Source organism: Dromiciops gliroides, chromosome 2 (genome assembly GCF_019393635.1).
Source record: "Dromiciops gliroides isolate mDroGli1 chromosome 2, mDroGli1.pri, whole genome shotgun sequence".
Classification (NCBI taxonomy): domain Eukaryota; kingdom Metazoa; phylum Chordata; class Mammalia; order Microbiotheria; family Microbiotheriidae; genus Dromiciops; species Dromiciops gliroides.
The window spans coordinates 148,067,128-148,094,737 of record NC_057862.1 but is presented as its reverse complement, the minus strand read 5'-3'; the positions used below and the strand labels follow the sequence as shown (position 1 = coordinate 148,094,737).

Below are 27,610 nucleotides of genomic sequence, written 5' to 3'. Positions count from 1 at the left end.
GTAAGTGAAATAGAGAAGGGAATGAGTGAAGACAGATGTCAGGGCCCTGGATGCCTCCGTGTTGAGACCATGACACAAAGAAAACAAAGGAAAAGTGTAGGATTTATGTGTGAGTGAGAGAGCAGTTCCAAGAAAGAGACAAGACACTCCCAGCCTTATAATGCTGGGCATTTCCCAGGGTCTTCCTAACAGCAGAAGTCCCAGAGTTGAACCCCCACCCTCACCCCCAATCTTAGTAGTGCTGGCTGAATCACTAATATCTTAATAAGCCTTAAAATAGATGAGAGCTAAAGGAATCTCAAAATGCCTCCAAGGCAAGATCTGAATCAATGGCTGGAGAGGGCAGGGAGAAGGAAGCAACATAACAGGACAGTCAGGCAGAAGGGAGGAAAAAATTAAGGCAATGGCCTCTATATCAGTTTACAGAAAAGTGATTCAGTTCTGTGGGGTCCCTTGTGCCCCTGTGTACTCCTTACCCTTCAAGACAAGTCGAGGAGTCTGCAACTTCCGACTCTCTGTATAAGGCCTACATTATCTGAACAAGGCAGTCTGCGATGCAGAGAATCTGGAATCTTGACAAAATCCAAGAGGGGTTGTTTTCTGAAACAGGCAATTCTTTGTTTTGTTTTTGTTTTTGTTTTTTTTTTTTGCGGGGCAATGGGGGTTAAGTGACTTGCCCAGGGTCACACAGCTAGTAAGTGTTAAGTGTCTGAGGCCGGATTTGAACTCAGGTACTCCTGAATCCTGGGCCGGTGCTTTATCCACTGTGCTACCTAGCCGCCCCCAAAACAGGCAATTCTTGATAACTTGGGCAACAATTTCCTGTGCATGCTTGGGGAAGAGGACAGCAAGAGAAGGGAATGGAGAAACAAGTTTTGGAATACTTAATGTGTTATAAGAAATGATGACCCTGATGACCGTAAGAAAAACATGGATAGACCTGCACAAAATAACAAAGAGTGAAATGAACAGAACCAAGAGATCATTGTGTACAGTAACAGCAATGCTGTTTTAAGAACAACTCTGAGTGAAAAAGTCATTTTGACCATTATAAATAGCCAAACTAACTACAAAGGACATATAAAGGAAGATGCCATCTGCATCCAGAGAAAGAACTGATAAACAGAAGTTTATATGTATAGAATAGTTTTGCATGTGCACACTGGCACACATTCGCACTTCACTAATGGGAACCATGGGGGTTTGGGGGAGAGAAAGTTACATGATACTGTTAGTATATATTTAAAAGGAATAGCAAGTTCTACACAACAGATGTACAGTTTCATGTACAATTTTTTTTCCCTACTCTATTATTTAAAGAAACACTTGTTTTCTTTCTTTCTTTTTTTAGTGAGGCAATTGGGGTTAAGTGACTTGTCCAGGGTCACACAGCTAGTAAATGTTGAGGGTCTGAGGTCATATTTGAACTCGGGTCCTCCTGAATCCAGGGCCGGTGCACTATCCACTGTGCCACCTAGAGGCCCTTTGTTTTATTTCTTAAGTTCAGAATATTTTGGGGGTAGGGGAGAGTAGAGCCAAGATGGTGGAAGAAAGGCAGTGACTTGCCTCAACTCTCCCCAAGAACTCTCCAAATAAAAAGACAAGTGCTTTATATTCTTTATAATAAAGGAAGAGCTTTATTAGTTGAAGAAGGGGGCAATGTGTACACTTGGTTTCAATTCAGATCTTCCAACTACCTAGAAGACCAGAACAAGACTAATTCAAGATAGGTGTTTTTTAAAAAATAGTATCAGAGAGAAAACTTATAAATGTAGGGAGAGGCATTAACAGCAAACCTCCTTTAAAAGGTCTTATTTGTACTAAGTTTTGTAAAATGTGCTTTAATTTAGAAAGGACTTTCCTAAGATTTCTCAAGTTCCAACAATATTAATCTTTGTGACCCTCTTTTTTAGACAAAGTGGCAGTGATCCAGGATTGAAAAAGGAATGCAGGGACTTTAATAATGAATGGCTAGCTATCTTCATAAAGAAAAAGTCAAGAGATGTGGCACAGAACAACAGGCCTGCCCTGCCTTTGTTGTAAAAGAACCTGAATAGTCTCACGTATTTCCTTGACCTCAAGAGAAAGAAAAATGTAGACTTTTTCATTCTCCTTGTTAAAAGTTCGCATTAGGTTCACATACATGAAAAATATCTCCACTTTTAAGAAGGTTGCCTGCCCCGCCTCGTCCCAAATCCTGAAGATGAACAGAGTAAATAGGCAAGAAACTGATCTCTTCTGTCAATCAACTCAACGCACCAAGGCAAGATGCCCCAGAGCCTGCTGAGTACCATTAAGCTGTGGTCTTGACATATTTCTCATTGCAACAGACTCTCTAGCTGTTCAGAAGTTTGGCTATAGGCAAATGACATTTTTAAAAAATCAGAGATAGCTGCTCCATGATTTCTAGACTACATGCAAGGTACATAGAAACAGGCACAAATCTCTTTTACCTACAAAATATACTGTGCCTTTTGGCCTCTGGCATAGGATGAAACTTTAATGTTTTATTGAAACCAAAAACTGGCTTCACTATTACATTAATATCCACAAGAGAGCCAAGAGCACAGTGAGATTAATGCAGATAATACACTAATACGTAATGCACAGTATACTTTAAATAAGCACTAAATGGTAACATCATTCTCTGGAAAAGAATTTATCAGAACGACCAGAGGAGTACCTGTATATTTAAATGCAAATCTACATAACAGTATGTGATAATCAGAGATATTTACTTATCTTACTATGGACTATGGGCCTTACAACTCCTTGGAGTAGAAATTTTATCCTTAATCCAAGTACTGACGCCAGGGCCCAATGAGACCCTAAGGTCTAGCTTCCTCAACCACTCCTCTAAACAATTTTATTGGGACTAGATTAAATGACTTCTGAAATCCTTGGGGGGGGTGGAGGTACTATGGGGAGAGAAGGGGTGTTTAAATGTTTAATGGATGAATGGAAACAAAGGCAAACATTTTCCAGTTTTTCCTAGGTTTGTAGTTTTTGGAGGAGAGTGTAATTTTGCCTACTGGCGCTAAAAAAGAGCTAAATGTAGCAATTAGCCAATAATATAACCTAATTTAGCCAATTTAGTCAATAATACAACCTCTTCTCCCAACTCTCAAGATGTTCTTGCCTTGCCATGAGTTTTCTTCAAGGTTCACTTGATTTTTAAGAAAAATGTTTATGGGAAGACTTATATAAGCTAATACAAAGTGAAGTATGCAGAACTAGGAATAACATAAATGGAAACAACAAAAGAACCAATCCGGAATGCTGTGAAATTTGGCCCCAAGGAAGAGAATACTTCCAACTCCCAATTCTTTTTCTGAGGTCCAAGACTATACATAATGTCGGGCCTTTTCATTATGTCGCTTAGTTTTGTTCAACTTTTTTTCTTTTTTACTCAAGGAAGGAAGAGCTCTTTAGGAGGAAGAGAGGGAAAGGAATATGTTGTAAAATGTGGGCAATATTAAAAAGATTATGAATATAAATTTACAATATATTGAAAAGGAAAAAAAATTTTTTTAAAGAAAAATGTTTAAAGGTAGGGGAAAGAAAATACATGTCATTTTCCCTGGCCTCGATCCACTAAGTACTATTGCACTTGGGCCAACAATGTAACATACTGTAGATGCCAAGGGGTAAATAAACAGTCAAAGAAAAGTGACTCAAAATTCCTTCCATCAGAGATTTACTGCTAATGAACTGTTTTAATTCTCTGCACCATTATCACTAGGAGATTGTGATTCCTGAGACTTTTAATCTATAATTGAGAGAAATTGCATTATAGGCCTAAATTAGACTACCCTGAAGAAGGGAATCTGAAAAGGCATTTAAGACATGCCACATACCATACAAAGGACTTACCATCTTCTGTTTCTTGCCACACAATACCCTCTAGGTTGACACTGGTCCCAGGTTCACAGGGGCCTAGGCACTCAGGTTCTGTAGCCAATGCCACATCACAGGTGTTCACTCCTACAGAGCGGGTTCTAACCATGATCTGCTCACAGGGGGAGGAGATATCATTGCTGACCACTGGAACTAAAAGATGCAGTGGCAGTACAGCTGGTGTGGAGACAGGGGATTCCATCTGTGGGAGAAAAGAAAGAAGCAAAGGAGTTGCAATTAGAACATCTATGGAAAAAAGACCTTTTAAAACTCACCTATTTCCCACATCCTTCTCCAGTCAACTATGCCTGGAGGGCTCTCATTTCTTCATTTTGAACTCTTTAGTTCAAAACTATAGGCCCTAGTTGTGGTACGCAGGGACTACCACTGAATTCTAGACAAAGTGAGAATCCCACAAGTATTTCTTTAGAAATTCTCTTTTCACTGTCTACCATCTCCCACTCCCATCCTCAATTTCTCATAAACAATGTTTCATACTAAAGACCTCAAGTCTTGTTTTTCCATCATGGAAACTCTTAAAAAAAAAAAAAAGTCTACCAATATTCTCAGAGTGACATAAGATTTATGCTCAGGAAGGTGTTTAGAGACAATCTAGTCCAAACCCTTCTCTCCATCCCATTTTACAGATGGGGAAAGTCACCTGGATGTTCAAGAAGGAAAATACCAAGTCAGATGTGGAATTTTTGAAATGCACCATATCTCTTGTTATTTCCTTTCCTTGTTAATACAGCTTCTATCAAGTAGTACAGTAATCTACAAGGGGGAAAGGTAGGTGGGAGAGACAGAAACAGTCCCTTAGACAATTCTTTTTTATTTGTTTTTTTTAAGTGAGGCAATTGGGGTTAAGTGACTTGCCCAGTGTCACATGGCTAGTAAGTGTTAAGTGTCTGAGGCCAGATTTGAACTCGGGTACTCCTGACCCCAGAGCGGGTCTCTATCCACCTCGCCACCTAGCTGCCCCTCCTTAGACAATTCTAAATGATCTAAAGCTCCAAAAATGCCTTAAGAGGCAGTGCTATCTCCCTCTCTGCCTTTTAGTTTGACAGAAATCTACTTTAAAATTAGGCTGAGAACAAACAACTGGGCGAGTGTCTCTCCAAAAATTTCAACAGAAGTTAGTTAATCAGAATGATTTAATGATTGCAAGGAATATGGATTTAGCCATTATCTTTATCGACAAGAAATAGGTAGCCTAGTTCTATGCACCAGCAAATCTCTAGGGCCTACAGAAGCAACTGATAAAACATCTCTGGATGAAAACCAGTTGAAATTAAAACAATCATTCTACCTCCAATCTTAGTCATCTAAGAGAATATGACTACTTAAGTTCCTATAGGAGTGCAGAACATCTTAAAGGGTAGGAGAAGGGAATTATTAATAAAGAGGTTAGTTCTTGTTGGCTCTCTGAATCCTAGCATTTAGCCAATTGGTAGAAGCTATGCCTCTGTAACATTCAGTCTCAGCCATTTGGCAGAGTGCACGTAACAACAAATATTGGTCGACTAATTTCCCATAATGACTTAACATCATTGATCAGAAGACATAGAAAGAAGAGAAACAGAACATAGACACCATATAGTGCTTAAATATTTACTCCTGGGACTACTTAATGAAAGTGTAGAGCAGTCCTTTGAACCTGATGTCAGCAGTTAAGGAAAACATACATGCTATACAATCCTAGGCACTGGGAAGCTATGCCGTAGAATCCTGACTCGGGAATGGTCTGGCACTATGGCTCACTCCTAGCTACACTTTTACTCTACTCCCTGAACCTGAAGACTGTAAGAAAAGCTGAGACAAGGTCACTGCTACATTGCATGGAGCCAATTTGAGCTTTCTGGTTTGGAAAGTCAACGCAATTTGCAGATCATCACTGGTAGTCCACAGAAAGCTCAAATTGATTCAGGCTAATTCTGGTCTCTGAACATCTGCCAAAACATCCTTTTCTGTTTGTTGCTGCAAAGTGTACAAAACTCTACTTGCCTTTATCTCTTCCCACCTCACCAATTCTTCTAACCCATCCTTTTCATGAAACAATTAACTAGAGTGGGAGTTTGTATATTGCATCTTCTACTTCATAAAATGCATTTGGCAAAACAGCTGCTGTCTACTTTTGTTTCCTCTGAAGTAGGAAGTTTATAATTTTACTAGCAACTAGGTCCCCCAAAGTCCCTTCATATTCTCCATTAATTTTGATTTGAAAACTGAGTAAAAAACTTAAGTGGGATGTGGGGAGAAGACTAGGGAAAAGGAAGAAAAACAAAACGAAGCCTCCATTCCTGCGTGGTCCTAAAACACTACTTCTTCAAGTATTTCAGGGATGACATAAAGAAGGGGCAAATCTCTCCAAAGCCAATTTCTTGGAGGTATGATAGTACCGCTGAAAGTCTCTGGAGAGGAAGATGAGTGAAGATGACAAAGCCCTGAGAAAGTGGCAGAATGACAGCCAAGGCATTGCTCTTCTTTGTTCTGTGGTTTGGTACTCCTAATAAATGCTCTAAAGCCACTAGCAGAAGTAAATCCTTTGGGGTCCAAGCACCTTGGACTCATTTGCTGACCTAAAAAGGCTTTTAATACCACAAACACCTAGAAAGCCTTCGAGGCCATTACTATGCCTCCTGACCACTAGGTCATATTTATGGGCTGCCAACTCCTTCTATCATCTAAGTCCTCTGTGTACTACCCTGCCACAGAAAAGAGGGAGAAAGCAAGTTCTCTGTGGAGCTTCTCACACAAACACTGCATCAGCTCAAATGACATGGGAAGAGAAGTTTTTAACCAAATAAGGAATAGAAGAGATCGCAAAAGAAAAAACAGATAATTTTGATTATGTGACATTGAAAAGATTGTCTGAACAGAATCAGCATATAAGATGAGAAGGTTGTTTTAGGAAAGAAATCTTTGCCTCAAATATTTATGATTAAAGGTTTATAATCTAAGACGTATAGGAAATTAACACAAATATGCAAGAGCCCAATGGTTAGGAGTTAGGAAAACAACAAATCTCAAAAGGAGAATCATCATAACTCATAAGAACTTTAATAACCTTAAGAAAGATCACCTCAACTCACTACTAATTAGAGAAATGCAAAACAAAACAACTCTGGGGTCTCACCTCCCACTACATAAGCTGGCAAAGATGATAAAAAGATGGAATTAGTGCCAGAGGGGCTGAGAGAAGACAGACACACTAATACAGTGTTGTTGGAACAGTGACTTTGCCCAACTATTTTGGAAAGCAATTTGGAATTATGTTTAAAACGTGGCTGAAAGATTCATTGTTGTTGTTTGCTCTTTGTTTTCAGAGGACCAATGACATCACACTCATGTGTAAACTGGATTTAAGTGAGGCAGAGTTGCATGCTCTCTGCCAGAGTCATCAGAGTCCAGTGGCAAGACAAAACTCAGAACGACTGGCTGTGGTCTGGAATGCAGTGTTCTCTATTTTAAGCTGCTCTAAAAGACCCTGCGCTATGAAACACCTAAGAAGTCACGGGAAGTAAACAGCAGGAAGACTGGAAGAGAGATTGGTTGCGGGTTGCCTACTAAACAACCCTTCAACCCTTTTCCTCCTCCAGTGTTAGAGAGGAGCCAACCTGCTTGACTGTTTATGTAAAAGAGGGTATGGAGGGATCGGAGGAGGGGTGAGAGGAAGGATGCCTGTGGGTTTGAAACTGCTCAGTTTCCTTCCACTTTGCAACAGAAACCTGAGGAGAAACCACAGTACAGAACAATAGCACTTAATTACAGCTCCAGCTCTGCTAATTACCATTTGGTCACATCTATAATCTTCATTACGCCACAGTGCATAATAAGCAGCTCTGTGATATCCATCTAATAACCAAGGCGGCTTTATGGAATTTTATATTTTACTGTACACTGGAATAGATGTAACTTGTTTATCACTCCAGGAGAAAGTGGAAATCAGAAAAGGATACATTCTGCAACCCCTGACATACACCCGAGGTGCTTAACTGGGGGAGGTGAAGCTAGACTGATGACAAAACAGTCATCTTAATCTTGACTGTGCTAAAGCTAGTGCTGTTAGTATCTCTAAGAGCTTGATCAGTTCTTACACTATGAAATACGGCAGGACCATAACTTGGGGCCTTTCAGTTGCATGGGGGCAAGTGGGGAGGGAGGTAAGAGTGAAATTGGGGTGAATTCCTAAATTCTTCCAACAATATCTGTCCTTCTATCTTTTAACGAAGCTTCTGTTTCATTTCACCTTTGGCTACCGGCTTAGTACCTAGTACTAAGTGTTGACTGGCAGGTGACTTGGAAATAGGGACTAGATGAGAGGAGTAAAGGGAGCCTGAGCCATTCATCTCACCGCATGAAGTAATTATATACTGCCCTCCACTGCCTCCCCCACACGACAGCTCTTCGAGGCTGCACGCAACTATTTCAGAGGTGGAAAATACATTAAGGACTGACTATTCAGGACTTGATTTTTGCAAACTGCTCGTTACAAGCAGTGCTGTGGGACCTGCATCTTCAGAATCAAAAGGCAGCAGAGAGTTGATTCCACATATGCCAGTAGTTTGAAGAGTAATTACAATATACTTCCAGTTATCCAGGATGAATGAGAATTAGGCTGGGTCGGCAAGCTCTCAGCATAACTCCCAGACTCCATCACCTTGAACCAGCAAGTGATTATCCAAATAGTAATTAAAATTGCAGCGTTCAACTCTGCTGGCTCCTTGTACTTCTTGGATCAAACTTAAAACGCCTCTTTGGCATTTAAACCTTTTTTCCTATCCTGCTAGTCTTCTTACTATACTATATCTTCTGGGCTAGTCCCCTCAATCAGTATATTCACAAAATAAGTGGTGTCCCCAGTGATACGTACAGATTTATAGGGCTAGTTTGTGGGTCCGTATTCCTAAAACCATTGCTCATGTCCATAACAACTGTCCCCTGACAGTTATACACCATTACCTCAAAGCTGTGACATCAAAAAAAAAAAATAATGAAAGAAAGAAAATTTCTTCCCATAAACCTGAAGTCCACTCTCAGTGTTGGCAGGAAAAGGAGGCAAATGGTAGTGAGGTACACATAGATGGAACATGTGCCTGTGGCCTAGGTACTACTTGGGGGCCCATGACGTCTTCCTTTTCTCCCTGTGGAGTCCTTACCCTGTTCCCCTAGTGGGTGTAGCAGCATCTCTGCTGAGCCAGCTGAGCTCCCTGGATCTACTCCTCTCCAACTTGAATCAAGTCTTGGTTCTCTTCTCTGCTGCCAGGGGTCATGCTCCTGAAAGCTGCCACTTCTCTTAAAGTGTCCAAGTCTATCAGGAGAATGTATGCCAATGAACTGTCTGGCAACTGGATGGTGTGCTTCCTAACTATTACTACACCTGGATGACCTTGGGTAAATCACTTCATCTCTATGAACTTTAATTTCTTTCTCTGTAAAACAAGGGGCTCAGACTAGGCAGCCCTGAGGTACCTCGTATGTTTAGATTTACAATCCTATGATAGTAGTGGGTGGTCAGCTCTGCTGCTAGAAGACAATGAGTGGGGCAGCTAGGTGGCACAGTGGATAGAGCACCGGCCCTGGATTCTGGAGGACCCGAGTTCAAATCCAGCCTCAGACACTTGACACTTACTAGCTGTGTGACCCTGGGCAAGTCACTTAACCTTCACTGCCCCCAACCAAAAAAAAAAAAAAAAAAAAGACAGTGAGTGGCAGGGAGAAAGCAACCACTTCCCCTCTGCTTACGAGTCAGACCCCATGGTGGCTTAAGCCCATACTGCCTCAGTACCACTCCAAGCAGGAAAACCTATAAAAGGGTATCATCACATTCTTGATACATTAACATCTCAACTGTTGTGACTATCTCACTTGAACTTGGGGGTGGGGCCAAATTCCCCTTCCATATACTCCAGCCATACAGGCGTACTCATGAACATGCTTCGAATGTTCTTCAACCACGCATCTGACTCCTAGAGTCCTGAATTTCACTGACTCATTATAAGTACCACCTTCTGCAAGAGGCCTTTCTTGCTCCCTTCTTTCTCACCTTCTCCTCCAAGGCTGCCTTGAATTTTTTTTTGTCCACATACCTCTGTATAAACATGACTTTTCAATAAAAATATAAGCTACTTGAGGGTAAGAACTTTTTTGATTTTGGTGTTGGGGGTGTCCTTGGTGCCTAGCACTGTGTCAGGCACATAATAGTACTAAAAAAATCTTTATTGATCGAACAGCTTACTTTCTGAGGAAAACAACATATATAAACATAGGAAAATACTAAGTAAACTTATCAAGTGATGAGGAGGGAGGTATTTTTAGCACTTTCGGAGACAGAGAAGGAGCTCGGGTTTGAAGGAAGCCTGGAAAGTGAAGAGGGAATGCAGGAAAGGGGATGAAGAGGGACAGCTTATCAGAGACATTGTGTGTGTGTGTGTGTGTGTGTGTGTGTGTGTGTGTGTGAGAGAGAGAGAGAGAGAGAGAGAGAGAGAGAGAGAGATGCAATGAAACTGTATTGAATACAGTTTAGCCTTTCTCTAAAAACTGAGAAAGTATTTTCTTTCAGAAATTAACCTTTAGGGAGCAGCTAGGTAGCACAGTGGATAGAGCACTGGCCCTGGATTCAGGAGGACCTGAGTTCAAATCCAACCTCAGACACTTGACACTTACTAGCTGTGTGACCCTGGGCAAGTCACTTAACCCTCATTGCCGTCCCCCGCCACCACCACAACAGACAAACAACAATAACAAAAAACCCTTTAAGGATCTTACAATGCCTTAGGATCATCAATTTAGATCTGGAAGGGACAGACCACTGAAGTGATTTAGTCTAACCCCATAATTTTACAGAAGAAAATGCAGCCCAGAGACTTGCTCATGGTCACACAAGTAAGTGATAGAGCTAGGATTCAAGCCCATGTGATCAGGGTACTTTCTAATGCACTCTATACCACTGTGAATATCAGTTACCCATGCAAGATTTAAAAGGGACTGGGGAAAATGTGCACGAATTCAACAAACTCACTTAAAAACTGAAGTCATTAAAAAAAGTCTCAACATGAATTAGAGACATTTGATACATGAAACAAGCCAAAATAAAATGTAGAAAGAAAAATTCTAATTATCTGAACTTTCCTGTTGTTTAGATTCCTGAGAAGTGTGAGCTTAATGAAGTTGTTCTTTAATGAAATATTCAATTTTGCTTATTCAGTAATGCAACCCCTTTGGAGAAGGTTCCCACTATCCTTAGCACCAGTAATACCAACTGCCGACCAACTGCCACCAATGGGCAGGTAAGCCCAAGGGTCCCTGAAACAGAAGCACCTCCCAGACCAGTGGCCCTGCTTCTAGCCCAGTCCCTTAAGCCATTATTGAGGGAAGTAACCCCTGTAGAGAAGGGGCCAGCCATCTCCACCAACTGCCAACCAACTGCCATCTATAGGACAGGTAAGCCAGCCTAGGTGAAGCAGCAAGGCACCCTGAGGGGGAGACAGTGTGTGCCAGGAGAGTCAAACCACTGCCAACACCTTAAACCATAACCTCCAGTTACAGCCCAACTGCCACCCAAAAAGGCAGGGGCTGCAGCCCTGGCCTCCTCAACAGCCGTATCTACTGAAGAAGCTCATAGCTCAGCATCACCAAATAAGCTTTCCCCACCAAAGTCCCTGGCATAGTCAAATGGTTTAACATCAGAACTAGATAACGTTTTGTCCATGGAAGTGACATTAAAGAAAAGGCATTACCATCTGCTTTGTCGCCATTCTCTAAGGACCATGGGACCTTTCCATCTGACTCGCAGCTGAAACCTCCTATATACCTGTTGTCTCCCCCATTAGAATGTGAGCTCCCTGAGCAGGGGGGGACTGCCTTTGGTTTTCTATTGCTGTACCCCAGCACTCAGCAGTGTCTGCATATGGAAAGCACATAATATATTTTTGAAAAATCCGTTTGCTTGTTAATTCAGTTCATTTGTTCATTCTTCTGAAAGATCATAAACACCCAATCCAAAATGGTTGGTAAATGAGGGTTGTGAAACCATTGTGTTCATGGAAATGAGCTTCTTAAGAGGAAAAAGTCTTGCTAGTTTGGACTATGATTAGGTAAGGTAGTTTGGTGTAGAGTCAGGAAGGCTCTGGATTAAAACTCCTGACACAAGTTTGACTCATACACTGCACAAATTACTTTCCTGCTCCTCATTTTCTTTCTTTCTTTCTTTTTTTTTTTGGGGGGGGGGGATGTCGGGGAAGGGAGGGGCAATGAGGGTTAAATGACTTGCCCAGGGTGACACAGCTAATTAAGTGTCAAGCGTCTGAGGCCAGGTCCTCCTGAATCCAGGGCCAGTGCATTATCCACTGGGCCACCTAGCTGCCCCCCTCTCTGCTCCTCATTAAAGCAGAGTGTCAGCAGTGCTTCTAGACCTAAGGCTATTTCGAAACAGGACTGACTATAACTTGTTTCTTGGTTAATTTCTTTCTTTTTTAAAAGAAAAATTTGATGCCTTTTCCCTCTCTCTTTTACATCACTCCTACTAAGCCTTACTTTATGACACAAAGTACATACAACCAATGGATACAGGAATCAGGTCTGACAGCATCATTTTACATCCATTGTCTGCCATCTCTCCAAGGAAAAAAGGAGAGTACATATTTCCTCAACTTGGGAAGGGGGAGAAGGGGACAGACAAGATTGATCATTCCATTTAAACAATATTTGGTTTCGTTTTAGTGGTTTGTTTTTTTTCCGAACAATGTTACAGTCACTGTCTATACTGTATTCCTGCTTCTGTTGCTTCATTCTATGTCACTTCATATGAGTATTCCAGTGTTTCTCTGGATTCTTCATATTCCTCATATTGCATTACAAGCATATACCACAATTTATTCAATCATTTCCCAACTGATTGGGCACACTTCCCACCAAAAAGAGAAGAAGAAAAAAAAGCTGCCTAGAAAAGGGGACAGTCCAGAAGAGGGAAAAAAAATATAGATAGTTTGAAACTTTAGAAAACCAGATCACCTCACCACGTTCTCATTAGCACACAATCAAGGTTGCCAATGACCCATTACCCAGAGTAGTGTGTAAAACCCAACCACTGCGATCATGGAATCTGATGACGACTGAAAAGCCTGGGAACCTTCCCTACAGCATGATCCTTATTTGTTATCACCTGGCATCCTAAAGGATAACCCCTTCTAGAAGAAGATAGTGTATCAAACACACTCTAGACTTAAAATGTTGTAAATCTACAGTGGATGGGAATTAGCAAGCCATATTGGAAATTTAACAGACAAAGGGAAAAACTTCATAAGGGAATCAATGCCCCAAACAATTCACACTCCATTGTCCATTAATGTGGCAAAGGTTTTGTTGAATGAAGCATGTCCACTTTTCTTGTTACTGTCTTCTCACTCTACAATCCCCTGACTGCTTGAAATTCACAGCGTCTCCCTTCAGCAAAGCTATTAACTTTGGAGCTGATGAGTGATGATAGCGTCCTGTCAGTCTACACACTACCCCTGAAGCAGGCTGTATTTTTTCCACACAGGGCTAAAGATTCTTCACATCCTTTGCATTGTTCTGAGAGAAGCACTAGAATTAACCTCCGAAGCGTGAGGAGCTTGGGAAAAATTCTTTGGTTGCAACTTCTGGCCTTAACACCATTCATACACACTCACTTTTTTTAAAGCCATGGCTGGAGTTTGTCAGATTTACTGAAGTCCAGTGCTACTTTTAGTCACCTCACTCCCAAATCTTCTTTGCAAGAGGCAAAATACCAAGTAAAGTGAACCAAACTACTGCTCCTTCCTCCCTGCATCATTCAGAATTACAGCTGGGAGGAGACCAGGGTCTAAAGTGATTTCTTATATTCTTAGACCAGCCTAAAGGCATCACCCATCATGTAGCTAAACTTATAAGTATTCACAGTACAACAGGCTCTGTCATTTAAAACAATGCTTTCGGGCAGCTAGGTGACACAGTGGATAGAGCACGGGCCCTGGAGTCAGGAGGACCTGAGTTCAAATCCAGCCTCAGACACTTGACACTTACTAGCTGTGTGACCCTGGGCAAGTCATTTAACCCCAATTGCCACACACAAATAATAAAACAATGCTTTTAATGCAGAATGAGTTCATAGTTCCAACTTGAAGGGTAACATATCCTCAAAGCAGCTCTTTTGAGGGAACACTGAAGACTCATCAAATGAAGAGTTCTGAAAGCTATGGAGAACCGGAATCCTATGGAAGAAATTTCCCTGTCCCCCTCCCCCAATTATAGCCGTTAGAGCCTATCCCTGTCCAAAAGGAAGGAGAAAATGAGGAAGTTAGTGGGGAAATGAAGAGTAGGAGATAGGATCTCAGTGGGCAACAGGCTTCTCAGGTGGTCGGTAGGATCAGCAGTGAGAAGGGTGAAAGAATCAAAGCAAATCCCCAGGGATGGTGGTTGCAAGGAAGGAAGGAGCTGAGCTCCCTACACATCCCTGACAGATAGGGACTTCATATATAACAGATATTTCAAAGTCAGGAAAATTTAAGGGTGTTTGTCTTTTTGGAATGACTGTGCAAAATACAGAAACTCCCAAAGATGAGAAATTATTAATCACTGACTTTAATAGTTTCTAAAACTGTAAAAGACACTTAGGTGGGAAAGTGGATAGAGTGCCTGGCCTGAAATCAGAACGACTCATCTCCCTGTGTTCAAATCTAGCCTCAGACTTGATGTGTGACTCTGGGCAAGTCAGTTAACTCAGTTCCTCCTCTACAAAATGAACTGAGAAGGAAATGGCAAACCACTCTAGTATCTTTGCCAAGAAAAACCCCAAATGGGTCACAAAGAGTTGGGGACACGAATGAAATGATCAAACAATATCTCTAGCACACATATCTTTGTATAAATCTAGATTTTCCTTTATTAGGTGTGGGCAAATCTTGATTTGCTTATCTTGAGTTTGCTTAGTGTGAGCCAACACTAAGGCATTATATCTCATTTTATACAGATTCCCTTATGAATATCAGTCAACTACCATATCACAAAGCAGCCAAGCAGCACTAAACTATTTTCTTTTTTTTTTAATTAATAAAGTATTTTATTTTTTTTTCCCGTTACACGTAAAGATAGCTCTCAACCTTTGTTTATACAAGCTTTACAATTTCAGATTTTTCTCCCTCCCTCTCCCCTCCCCTAGACAGCAGGTAATCTGACACACACACACACACGCACACACACACACACACACACACACACACACACACATAATAACATTAATCCTATTTCTGCATTAGTCATGTTATAAAGGAAAAAAAACCAGAGCAATGATGGAAAACCTCAAAATAGGAAAAAAACCAAGAGCATCAAAAACAAAAGAAATAGTATGGTTCATTTAGCATCTATACTCCGCAGTTCTTTTTTTTTTTTTCCTGGATTTGGAGATCCTGTGCCATTGCATTGGTGAGAATATAGTCCATCACAGTAGATCAACACTCATTGTTGATGTTACTGTGTACAGTGTTCTTCTAGTTCTGCTCATCTCACTCATCATCAGCCCACACAAGACCCTCCAGGTTTCTCTGAACTCCTCCTGCTCATTGACTAAACTATTTTCTATGCGCTGAACTGCTCCTCCAATCACCTCTTCTGAAGTAACTTGGTTGGGTTCAAGCAGAAGAGAAAATCCCTAAGGATACTATCGTATTCAACACAGAACTACAGTGCAGTCACACCTAATATCCCTATACTATAGCTTAAGGAGGATGAAGGATGAGCATCATTTTGGTTTTAGAATAGTTAAGTGCAAGGTAACTTGACCAAAATAGTATAGAGAGTCAGTGGAGCAGTTCAGCACCAGAACAAAATCATGTCCTTCAAATTTCAGTGACAAAAAAAGGGTGTTAGGGAAACCAACAGGACGGGCAATAGGTTCATTGAGAACCCTCAGAAAAGGTAAAATGACTACACTTTGATGTATCTGAGCATTTCATCCTAGTGAGGAGATTTTCGCTTATCTAGATTAAATAACAAAAGTCACAACTAAACAATGCCTAATGTTCTTGCAGAGCCAAGAGATCCAGTAAGTATAGAAGTGTGCCAGGGAATCATCTAGAAGGGAGAGCTTACATTCAATGTCAATGAGGTGAACTTACAGGATATCCTGCAGTGCCTTGGCCAATCAATAACTTTCATCTTTCTACCTGTAGGAAGCCAGAGGTAGATGGCCATACATTCCAATTCAGGACAAAGTAGAAAACTAGAGATGAGGATGGAAATCATGGATAGAAAAGAGGCATGGTCTTTTAAAGTTAAAGTTATTAAAGATTAAAGTTATACAAATTTGGGATTTCCATTCAACTTTCAGATTTGAAACTTTAATGATTTAAAGGAGAGTTAAGATTTTTAGGTAAAGAAGCCCCAAAAGTTCAGTAGCAGCTGATTAAATTCCAGATCCCTAAACAGAAATTTTAAAAAGGGTTCGGTCAGATTCCTCCTTTAGGTACCTTGGGGATCAGTACATTGCATCCTGATCTCAGCATATGGGGTCAGAGATTTTGTTCTTATTAGCTTTTCACACCTATTTGGCCAAGTAGTTTCTATTCTCTCTATTCCTCATTAGTTGGCTGGCAATATGGCTGCTTAAAATTAGAGGTTGAAAAGGTTGAATGTTTTTCTATGGTTCAGGGGAAGTAGGAAAGGCAGCATGGAATTCACAATTGCTGTAGGTTTTCCTAACTTCGTAAATATCCTGAAGGTGATTAATTCAAGGGGAGTGCCTCTATTGGTGTAGCTTGACCCCCAGAAGGATCATTTTCACAAAGCTTACAAGGATAATTAATTTTATTCCAATTGTCTAGAATGATCAGAACAAATGTCACCTTCCAGGAGTGCTGGATGTGGAAAACCTCTGCTACTGATTTTTTTGGGGGGGGGCAGCAGCTAAAAGAAAACAACCCTTCTTAAAACGCCCCCCCGAAAGTAATCCCCCCCCAAACTACAACATAACACCACCTCTGTTCTAACTAGAACTCTCCTTGGAGCCGTGCCAGGAGATGGCTGGTTGCTAGTGCCCCACAGAAGGCTGCTGGTGGTGCTTATCAAATTAAAATGCAAAGCAGCTCTTTCTCATGTCACTGGGAACTGTCAGAAAGAGATTATGCTTCCCACCCTGAGGATGCAGGTCAGCTAAACAATACCCATCTCCCTGTGCTGAGCAGAGAAGGAGGAGGGTGAAGGAGGAGGAAGATTAGGCCTGTTTCCAAACAGCAGCCCCGCCTGCTTGTTACCTTGGTAACCTCCTTTCTCTGAGCTGTTCTCATTTGTCTATCTCTGTCTGACCTTCATGTTGCTCTGACAGTAACCGTGGAGGAAAAGGTGCCTGCCTGCTGACTTAGCACTCGAAACTGAGGCATCAAGCAAGGGAGGGAGGCACTTAAAGTCCTTCACATTCTAGCCTCTAAACTGTGCCCCAAAGGCCATTAGTGGCCTGTAAGAGCTTTCTGGTGGTCCTTGTCATCACATCACTCCTCCCCTAGGTCTATGGGCCATCCCACTTCCCTCTCATACACTTCTAGCATAGGCTATCTGGGTCAAGTAGAGTGGGTAGTTGAAAAGAAACAGTGAAGGGAAAAATCAAGAAATAATCTGAAGGTGATTAATTCAAAAACTGCTTAAGAATATACTGTCATAGCATAGCAAATGGACCGACAATTTCCGTTTCTGACATCTGCTCAAGTGTGGTGGTAGGTGAAGGGATTAAAATCAATGCAAAAAGTATGATCAGGAGGATGACCCCTATGCTATGGGAGAAGGGGAAAACGTGGAGGTACTTTTTTTTTTTTTTTTTAGTGAGGCAATTGGGGTTAAGTGACTTGCCCAGGGTCACACAGCTAGTAAGTGTTAAGTGTCTGAGGCTGGATTTGAACTCAGGTACTCCTGACTCCAGGGCCGGTGCTCTATCCACTGCACCATCTAGCTGCCCCTTGGAGGTACTTCTTGTTCAAGTAAACAATCTTTTTTAAGTCTTACATTTTAAGAACTAGTAATATTGAGAAAACTATGCAGTTGAGTACCTCAACTTTTTGATAAGCAAAGATGTGATCTGATATCTATATATCTATCATTCCTTTAAACCAAGGGACAAAGAAACTTGGAAAAGATTGCCATGGTCTAACCTCTTGATGAGATATTTCAGTTAAATGTCACCTACAGAGTTTATAATACTACTTTTGAGGATTCCCAGTCAGGTAACCTTTAACAAGGCTGCTACAGTTTCAGGGTATACATCCAATATAATACAAGAACATATGAAATGGCACTCAGGGACAGAACAGTGTATATTAAGCCCAGTACTTAATATTTGACAAGGGTCACAAGGAACATTTTGTAAGAGATGTCTAATTGCCTTCCTTGACTTCTATGATATTTTCTTTAAAAGGTATGTACTCCAAATATTACTAGCTTCTCAAACTACAGGGTACCTGATAAAATGAAGGATTTATAAAATAAACTACAGAATTTCTATTATTGGGTGGGGGAGGGGGGAGGGCAACTGGGGTTAAGTGACTTGCCCAGGGTCACACAGCTAGTAAGTGTCAAGTGTCTGAGGCCAAATTTGAACTCAGGTCCTCCTGACTCCAGGGCCTGTGCTCTATCCACTGCGCCACCTAGCTGCCCCAGGATTGCTATTACTTTAGCTCTAAATCAAATGATCCTATGCTTTATTACTGAATTTATTTAAAAACCTGTTGAACCAATTTATGTTGGATGATCAAGTCAACAAATTTAACATACGTATTGTTTAAAGTTAACAAGATGGAAGACAACTACTTTTTGAACTTTTTTTCTTTCTTTCTCTTTCCTTCTTTCCTTCTTTCTTTGGCAATGAGGGTTAAGTGATTTGCCCAGGGTCACAGAGCTAGCAAGTGTCAAGTGTCTGAGGCCGGATTTGAACTCAGGTCCTCCTAAATCCAGGGCTGGTGTTTTATCTACTGTGCCACCTAGCTGCCCACCCCCCACCCCCGAACTATTTCCCAATTTAATTCCAGTATTCTAGAATATGTTTTTTTTTTTTTTAAGTGAGGCAACTGGGGTTAAGTGACTTGCCCAGGGTCACACAGCTAGTAAGTGTTAAGTGTCTGAAGCCGGATTTGAACTCAGGTACTCCTGACTCCAGGGCCAGTGCTCTCTCCACTGAGCCACCTAGCTGCCCCAAATGACCATTCTGAAGAGACTTTTTTTGTTTTCTTTTGTGGGGCAATGGGGGTTAAGTGACTTGCCCAGGGTCACAGAGCTAGTAAGTGTCAAGTATGTGAGGTTGGATTTGAACTCAGGTCCTCCTGAATCCAGGGCCAGTGTTTTATCTACTGCGCCACCTAGCTGCCCCTATTCTAGAATATGTTAAGGAAAGCCAGCCATATTAATTTACTCCTATCTTAATCAACTTTGACCAATCCACCCCAGCTCCCGGCTTCTGTCTAGTGCAAAAAGTTCTATTTATCCATGAAATCTGACTTCATACAAGGAGTGTTTATATTCTCTTTGTTATTTACTGAGTTCTCTTCAGAACTATGTTCAGCAGAAAAATCTTTTTTTTTTTTTTGGAAGGACACAAAGTATTTAACACAAGCAATTGCTAAAATTGCATCAAGCTGGTTTCCCTCCTATTAGATAAGTTAGAATATCTTTAGGTAACACCTCCATTTTCCATATTGTCACAAAGAATGAAGTGATCATTAAAAAATGGAAAAGGGGCTTCAAGATCAAAAAGGAAAGAAAAATAAACAAACAAGAAGGATCTGCAGGGAAAGAATCCTGACTGCAGGCAGGAGGTTGAAGGGTTGAAAGAGGTGACTGAGAAAAGGAAGGACTGCTGAACATTTAGGGCTAACTGACAGATGAGTTCCTCTGAAAAGGAAGCCATGGCTTATGTTTCAAGGAATGAGTACAAGAATTCAGAGGTGCCACGAGGACAAGGGTCACAGCATGAAGAATACCTGGTGGTGGGTGATGACTTGCTACTAAGCAGACTGTAACAGCTACATGTCAAACTGATATTTACAGAAAGATCTGCTGTCTGCCCAGGGTGTACAGGCAACATGATAGAGAGCTTGACAAGACATGTCAAAGCTGATGATTACTTCCCGTTTCTGGCGATTCACAAAGGGACAAATGACATTGTAAGAAGGAATTCAGGAAGCACTGGTAGGACTGTGAAGTCCTGGGCAAGAAAATATAGACTTTAGGGGCACAGGTAGAATCTTCATCCCTGTTTCTAACTGAAAAGGTTTCTGAAAGACGTGAATAGTAAAGATCTGAATAATAAGATACTATCTGGGGGCAGCTAGATGGTGCAGTGGATAGAGCAACGGCTCTGGAGTCAGGAGGACCTGAGTTCAAATCCGACCCCAGACACTTAACACTTACTGGCTGTGTGACCCTGGGCAAGTCACTTAACCCCAATTGCCTCACCAAAAAAAAAAAAAAAAGATACTATCTGGAGAATGAGATTTGGATTTTGAGACAATGATGTAAAACAGACAAATGATAGATTACTTAGTTAGAGAAGCAATACCCGTAAGGAAGGAGGGATGGTAGTAATATATTTGCCTAGGGAAGACTTGCTTACATCTTCATTTGCCACAGGGGCCTCAATACTCTGCTAGCTAGACATCCATTTTTCTCCCTGCCCCCCCCCCTGGGGCATTCCCAGAACTTCTGATGTCCAACCTGACATTTCCCCCATTTCTTCAGCAGAAGGGACTTCCACTACCATCTCCCACCTCCTGAGCAGACTTTCCTAGGCTTGATAACAATCAATCTAATCACCTCCTTCCTTTGGTCCTTGATCCAACCGCTGATACACCACCTGGATTCATGCCTTGGTACCTCCTCTCACTCTCCCCATTCCAGTGATTCTAAGAGCCCAGCTCCTCATGTTCAAACCCTGTTCCCTAAACTAAACCGTCCACTTCCTTATCTTCAACCCCACCTCCCTTTACTTCTGCAGGATCTCACTTAAGATGAAATACTTGTTCCAAACTGAAACCTGACTCCCTCCTGGTGACACTCTACCACTGTCCAACTTTGCCATTACTAGCATTTTTAATCATAAAGGGTCCTAACGGACTTAAAGGGGTCATGGCAGGCAAGTCAAAATACATGGTACTTCCCACTGACAATTCCAAATTTTACCTTTAGCACCATCACTCAGAAAGCTCTCCTCTGAGGATCACAACAGTCTATTTTAATCACTGAATCCAGACCCTGGTGGACACTATCTATTGAGTCTTGGATGTTCTCCTTCCCTCCCCAATAAATTTGGTGCTTCCCTCACAGTCTTTCTCCTCTCTTCAGTTCATGCTGTCTGTCATATTAGGGCACTTTCACACACATTTAATGCTCTCTCACATACCGTAAGTTCCTAGTTTCTCAGTCTACTTAATTCCTATGTCTGATACACCCACAGATGGTCAAAGCTTGATCCTGGCCATCACTTACAGGTTTCATTTCCATACTGATGAACTCTAAAATTCCTTAAACTGATCACAATATTTTTATCAGTCTATCTTTCCCTATCCCTATTCCTATCCTAGTCCTATTTATCAACCTAAATATGATTTCAAATCCTTAGATGTTTCCTAGGCCATTTATTCAGTCAACAAGCATGAATGTGAAGCCTTTACTATGTGCTAGTCACAATGCTAAAAACAAAATATGGGGGCAGCTAGGTGGCTCAGTGGATAGAGCACCTGCCCTGGAGTCAGGAGGACCTGAGTTCAAATCCGACCTCAGACACTTAACACTTACTAGCTGTGTGGCCCTGGGCAAGTCACTTAACCCCAACTGCCTCACCAAAAAAAAAAAAAAAAAAGAAAGAAAGAAAGAAGAAAGGCAAAAATAAAGATGGGAATTTTATCCTCAAGAAGCTCACATTCTATATAGCATAACGGAGCAGCTACATAGCATACTGGTCCTAGAGTTAGGAAGACCCTGGACGAATCACTTAACCTCTGTGTTTGACTCATTTTCCTAATCTGTAAAATGAGGTTAATAATAGCAACTACCTCCTAGGCGGTTGTGAGGATCAAATATATTTTGTAAATTTGCTAACTGTAAAGCAATGAGCACAGTGCCTGGCACTTTTAAGTGCTACATATCATCATTATTGCTGTTGTTGTTATCAGGGTAGGAAAAAAAAATCTGCAAACAACTATGTACATACAAGATATATAAAGGGTATGTGGAAGATATTCTTAAGAGAATGGAGAAAGTGGGATTTGAGTTGTCTTTTTTCCACCATAAAAGTATTTTATTATTTTCCAATTACATGTAGAGACAGTTTGCAACATTTGTTTTTATAAGATTTCTAGTTTCAATTTTTTCTCCCTCCCTCCCCAAGACAGCTAGCAAGCCGATATAGATTATATATGTACAATCACATTAAACCTATTTCTGCATTAGTCATGATGTGCAAGAAGAATCAGGACAAAAGGGAAAACCCTCAAAAAAGAAAAAAAAATAAATAGTATGGTTCAATCTACATCTAGATTCCATAGTTCTTTTTTTTTCCCTTTCTGGATTTGGAGAGCATTTTCCATCATGAGTCCTTTGGAACGATCTTGGACCACTATATTGCTGAGAAGAGTCAAGTCCACCACATTTGATCAACACACAATATTGTTGATATTGTGTACAATGTTCTCCTGGTTCTGCTCACTTCACTTAGCATCAGGGATTTGAGCTGTCTTGAAGGAAGAAAGAGAATCAGTAAATAGAAGAAGAAAGAGAAGACTCTGGGTAGGGGAGACAGTGAAGGCACTGAGTAATATGCTGTATGAGAAACAATAAGTAGACCACCAGACTAGATGAGGTGGGGTGAAGGGAGCAAAGTTTAAGAAAATTGGAAAGGTAGGAAGGTGCCAGAGTGTGAAGGGCTTTAAATGATAGAGGATTGATCCTGTAAGAGCCGCCTCTTGTATTTACCAGGGAAGAGATGAGATGGTCAGAGCTACACTTTGGTAAAAAATCAATTTAGCATGTAAGTGGAGGAGAGACTTGGGGAGGGAAACCCATTAAATGATTATTGTGAAAATCCAGGTTTAAGGCACTAAGAAACTGTACTATGTGTACAGGCTATGTGAATGGAGCCATAAAGGGGCATATACAAGAAATGTTGGGAAGAGAAAAATGACAAGACTAGGCACTAGATTAGGTGAAAGATATTGGTCTATGGAATCATCTTAATAAAGATGATACTTGAACCCATGGGAGATGAACTCACAAAATGAAATTATATAAAAGGAGAAGAGATAAGGGCCCAGGACAGAATGTTGGAGAACATCCATGGTTAGTGGGTATGACCTGGAAAAAGAACCAGGAAAGGAGACTGAGGACAAGTTAAGGCAGTTCACACCCTTCTACTGGTGCATTTTCTTCCTTTCCCTAGCTTAACCCCTTGATGAACTGGTTCAACGCTAAATTTATTCACTGCACTCCAATCCCTAGCTCCTTAGACTAATCAAAAATCTTGTCAAACTCCTTAGATTACCCCTATTGTCTGTCTTCTGTGATCCTCTACATGTTGTTGAAAAGACTGGAGAAAATAATGAAACTGATAGGGCTGGGGAAGCTAGGTGGCGCAGTGGAGAAAACACTGGCCCTGGATTCAGAAGGACCCGCGTTCAAATCCAAACTCAGAAACTTGACACTAGCTGCGTGACCCTGCCCAAGTCACTTAACCCTCATTGCCCTGCTCAAAAAAAAAGAAAAGAAAAGAAAAGAAATAAAAAGAAATTGATAGGCCCCCCTAAAAATATGTCACTACAGCAAGTTAATCCTTTAATATTCCTATACTGATTAGCTACTCCACTTACGGAAGTAGCTGTTCCAATATTATCTAAACTAAGTACCACTTCTCAAACTTTAGGGGGGGGGGGCAGCATGCTGCGGGATAAGGAAGGAAAAGATCCCATTCACTGAGAATCCCCCCCTTTCTTATAATCTCCCATGACAAATATCTTCCCCTTCTATTTCTTCCTTTACTCCTCAAGGCAAAGTCTTCTATGTATGCCTTTGATTCCATCCCCCCTTTTTTTTTTTAAGTGAGGCAATTGGGGTTAAGTGACCTGCCCAGGGTCACACGGCCAGTAAGTGTTAAGTGTCTGAGGCCAGATTTGAACTCAGGTACTCCTGACTCCAAGGCCGGTACTCTATCCACTGAGCCACCTAGCTGCCCCCATTCCATCCCTTTTAATCTCCAGCAGATTACCCCCACTATAATTTATCTTTACTCTAATCTTCAATCTCTTCCTATCTACTACTAGCTCATTCTCTATTGTCTACAAACACTCATATTTCCTTTATTCTTTAAAAACCTCTTATTTGATACTATCTTCGACTTTAGCTATCACCCTACATCTTTCCTACTCTTCTTGGCTTCTCAGAAAGCTATCTAGAGCAGGTGCCTCCATTTCTTTTCCTTTCAAAAGTTTCTAAATCCTATAAAATCTGTCTTCTGACTTCAAAATTCAACTGAAACTGCTCTCTTCCAAATTACCAACTGCCTTATTGCAAACCTCACCCTTCTTCACCTCTCTAAAATCAGAGCCAGTGTTGATCCAACCTTCTTCAGAAAAATCTCTCCTCAAGGTTTTCATGACATTGTTTTCTTCTGATTTTCCTCATACCTGACGTTTTTGCTAGTTCCAGGTCATCTTTACTAACCTTGGATGTTGTGTTTCCCCAGGGTCTTGTCCTGGGCCTTCCCTTCTTCTTCTATACCAACAGTTCATAACCTTTTCTTGGGGGGGGGGGGAGGGCAATGAGGGTTAAGCGACTTGCCCAGGGTCACACAGCTAGTAAGTGTCAAGTATCTGAGGTTGGATTTGAACTCAGGTCCTCCTGAATCCAAAGCCAGTGCTTTCTCCACTGCCCCACCTAGCTGCCCCCCATAACCTTTTTTATAATACAGGGTCTATGGCAGTCATACTGAATTTTCAGTTAGACTCTCATGGGGTCAATGATTGTCAAATTTATGTAGGTGGTCTCTCTCCTGAGCTCCAGTCAACAACTGGCTATTAGAAATCTTTCATAAGCAACATAAACTCAATATATTGAAGAGAGAATTCATGATTTTTTCTTTCAACCCCCATCCCCTTGCCAAATTTCTGAATATTGTTGACAGTACCACATTCGCCCAGGCTCACAGTTAGGTGTCATCTATGATTCTGCACTTATTCCATATATCCAACCCGTTACCAAATGTTGTCATCTCTACCACTACATCCCTCAAATATGTCCCTTTATCTCCATTCATATAGTAAACACCATAGCAAAGGTCCTCTCATTGTCTCTCACATGGATTCTTCCAGTAGCCTTTTCTTTTCTTTTTTTTTTTTTTTTTGGGGGGGGGGGGCGGCCCGGGACAATCAGGGTTAAGTGACTTGCCCAGGGGTCACACAGCTAGTAAGTGTCAAGTATCTGAGGCCGAATTTGAACTCAGGTCCTCCTGAATCCAGGGCCGGTGCTCTATCCACTGCACCACCTAGATGCCCCATGCAATAGCCTTTTCTTTAGTCTTCCTGCCTCAAAACTCTCCCCACCCCAATTCTCTATCCTCCACTCAATTGTCAAACTGATTTTCCTAATGCATAGGCTGGAACCATAATACTTCCTACATGATAAACTGGGAAGGTAGCAAGGGATAAGATTGTGAAAGGCTTTTAAATGCCAAAAAGAAGAGATTATATTTCAATCCAGAGGCAAAAAGGGAGCCACTAAAATTTATCATTCGAGGAATTGCAATTCTCTTCCTGCTGGTGAACCTTTCAGCTACACTGGTCTACTTGTTGTTCCCCAAAAAGGACATTCCATTTCTGGAGTCTGTGCCTTTTGCACTAGGGGGTCTTCCACAAATGCTCTCCTGATTCACCTTTACCTCTTTGCTTCCCTGACTTCCTTCAAGACCAAGTTCAAATGCTACTTTTGGGGGCAGCTAGGTGGCACAGTGGATAGAGCACCGGCCCTGGATTCAGGAAGACCTGAGTTCAAATCTGGCCTCAGACACTTGACATTTACTAGCCGTGTGACCCTGGGCAAGTCACTTAACTCCAATTGCCCCACCAAAAAAAACACAAACCAAACAAACAAACGCTACTTTTGTAGGAAGCCTTTCTTGGTCTCCCTCCCTCCCTTCCACTTCTGAGAATACCTGTTATTTACACATTATACATCTTGAATGTTATTTGCAGATTATTCCCCATTACATAGGACCTCCTCACAGCTAAGAGCTATCTTACTTGTTTCTATTTGTATCCTCAGCGTTTGCACAGTGCCTGATGCATAGTTGGTGCTTAATAAATAGTAACTAACAAGTGATTTAAAGCAAACAGAAGGCAAAAATAGACATGATTACCATAATGTATAAGGGAACAGTACGTTGGAAGTCATATCAATCCAGTAGCCTATTTTGACTAAAGTGGACCATAGGATCATAGATTTAGAACTCAAAGAAAATTTAAGGGTCAATCAATTCAACTCATTCATTTTACAGAACTAGAGAGGTTAAATAATTTGCTCTAGGACACAGAGATAAGAAGTGGCAGGGCCAGGACTTCGACCCAAGTCTTTAAAGCAATACTTCCCCCCCCACCCATATATGAAAATTAAGCATGTTTCCTTTTTCTCAGTAGAAAGCTGAGAGACTATAGATGTAAAATAAAACAAAACAGGCATGATGTTTTATTTAATTGTGCATCTTCTTTTTAATGAAGGGAGTTTGACACTGGGCAACGATGATAATGTTTTTTAAAGCATCATCAATAAATAAAACATTTTTATTAAAAAACTATTTGGGTAGAATATTGCAAATTTAATCAACTGGGCTATAACTGAAGGGGGAAAAAGGAAAAATATGTGTAAGGTAGAATTCATGAAGAATAGCAAATAAAAGAATGGCAGTATGACATTGAATGATTTCCCCAGATACAAAAAAACCAAGTCAGTAATATAATTCATGGCCTCAGATGTCTACACATATATTTTTTCATATATTTTTAATACAACGACAACAATAACAAAAAACTACACCCCTCTGAGTCTATAGGCAACATGTAAAGGGATCTACATTCATTATGGAGTTGGTGTTATTAGATGAGACCTACAAGCAGAAGATGGCTCTAGAAAAATCATCCTAAAACTGGGAAAGGGGGAGGGGGTGCAAGATGGGGGAAGGAAACATTTGGGTAAAGATTAACCAAGGGATAAAAAGAAGAAATGTTGTGAGAGTACACTACAGTTGTGGTGAATAGAAGGAAACAATACTTTCTCCAACTAATCCACTTCTCCACCCCCAGCCATTTCAATATCCAACTCCTAAAATCTACTGACACAAAAACCACATTGTTCAATTTGCTCAGGACAAATATTTGCATATTTAATTTATGGGCTTTATTCTTATCACTGTATTGTCTTTTATTATGCTGTCTAAGGGAACAAACAGTATGTCCTACCATGTATACAGTGGAGTCAATGACATCTATTTAAGAATTATAACCACTAAGTAGAATGGAATCATGTCTATGTAAGAATTATGCCCAGTATTTAACACACCATCAAATTTTATAAATGTGTACAATTGGGGCAGCTGGGTGGCGAAGTGGATGGAGCACCGGCCCTGGAGTCAGCAGTATCTGAGTTCAGGTCCGGCCTCAGACACTTAACACTTGCTAGC

The 27,610-nt window shown here is 41.0% G+C and overlaps 1 protein-coding gene across 2 annotated transcripts in view; it reads right to left on the bottom strand.

Moving 5' to 3' along the window:
• ZNF609 (zinc finger protein 609) overlaps positions 1-27,610 on the bottom strand; it is a 185,632-nt gene that overhangs the window by 39,493 nt on the left and 118,529 nt on the right. For both annotated transcript variants that reach the window (XM_043981436.1, XM_043981438.1), the window contains exon 2: positions 3,874-4,099. In XM_043981436.1, coding sequence (XP_043837371.1) covers positions 3,874-4,099 — 226 coding nt within the window. The remainder of the gene's footprint in view (positions 1-3,873; positions 4,100-27,610) is intronic.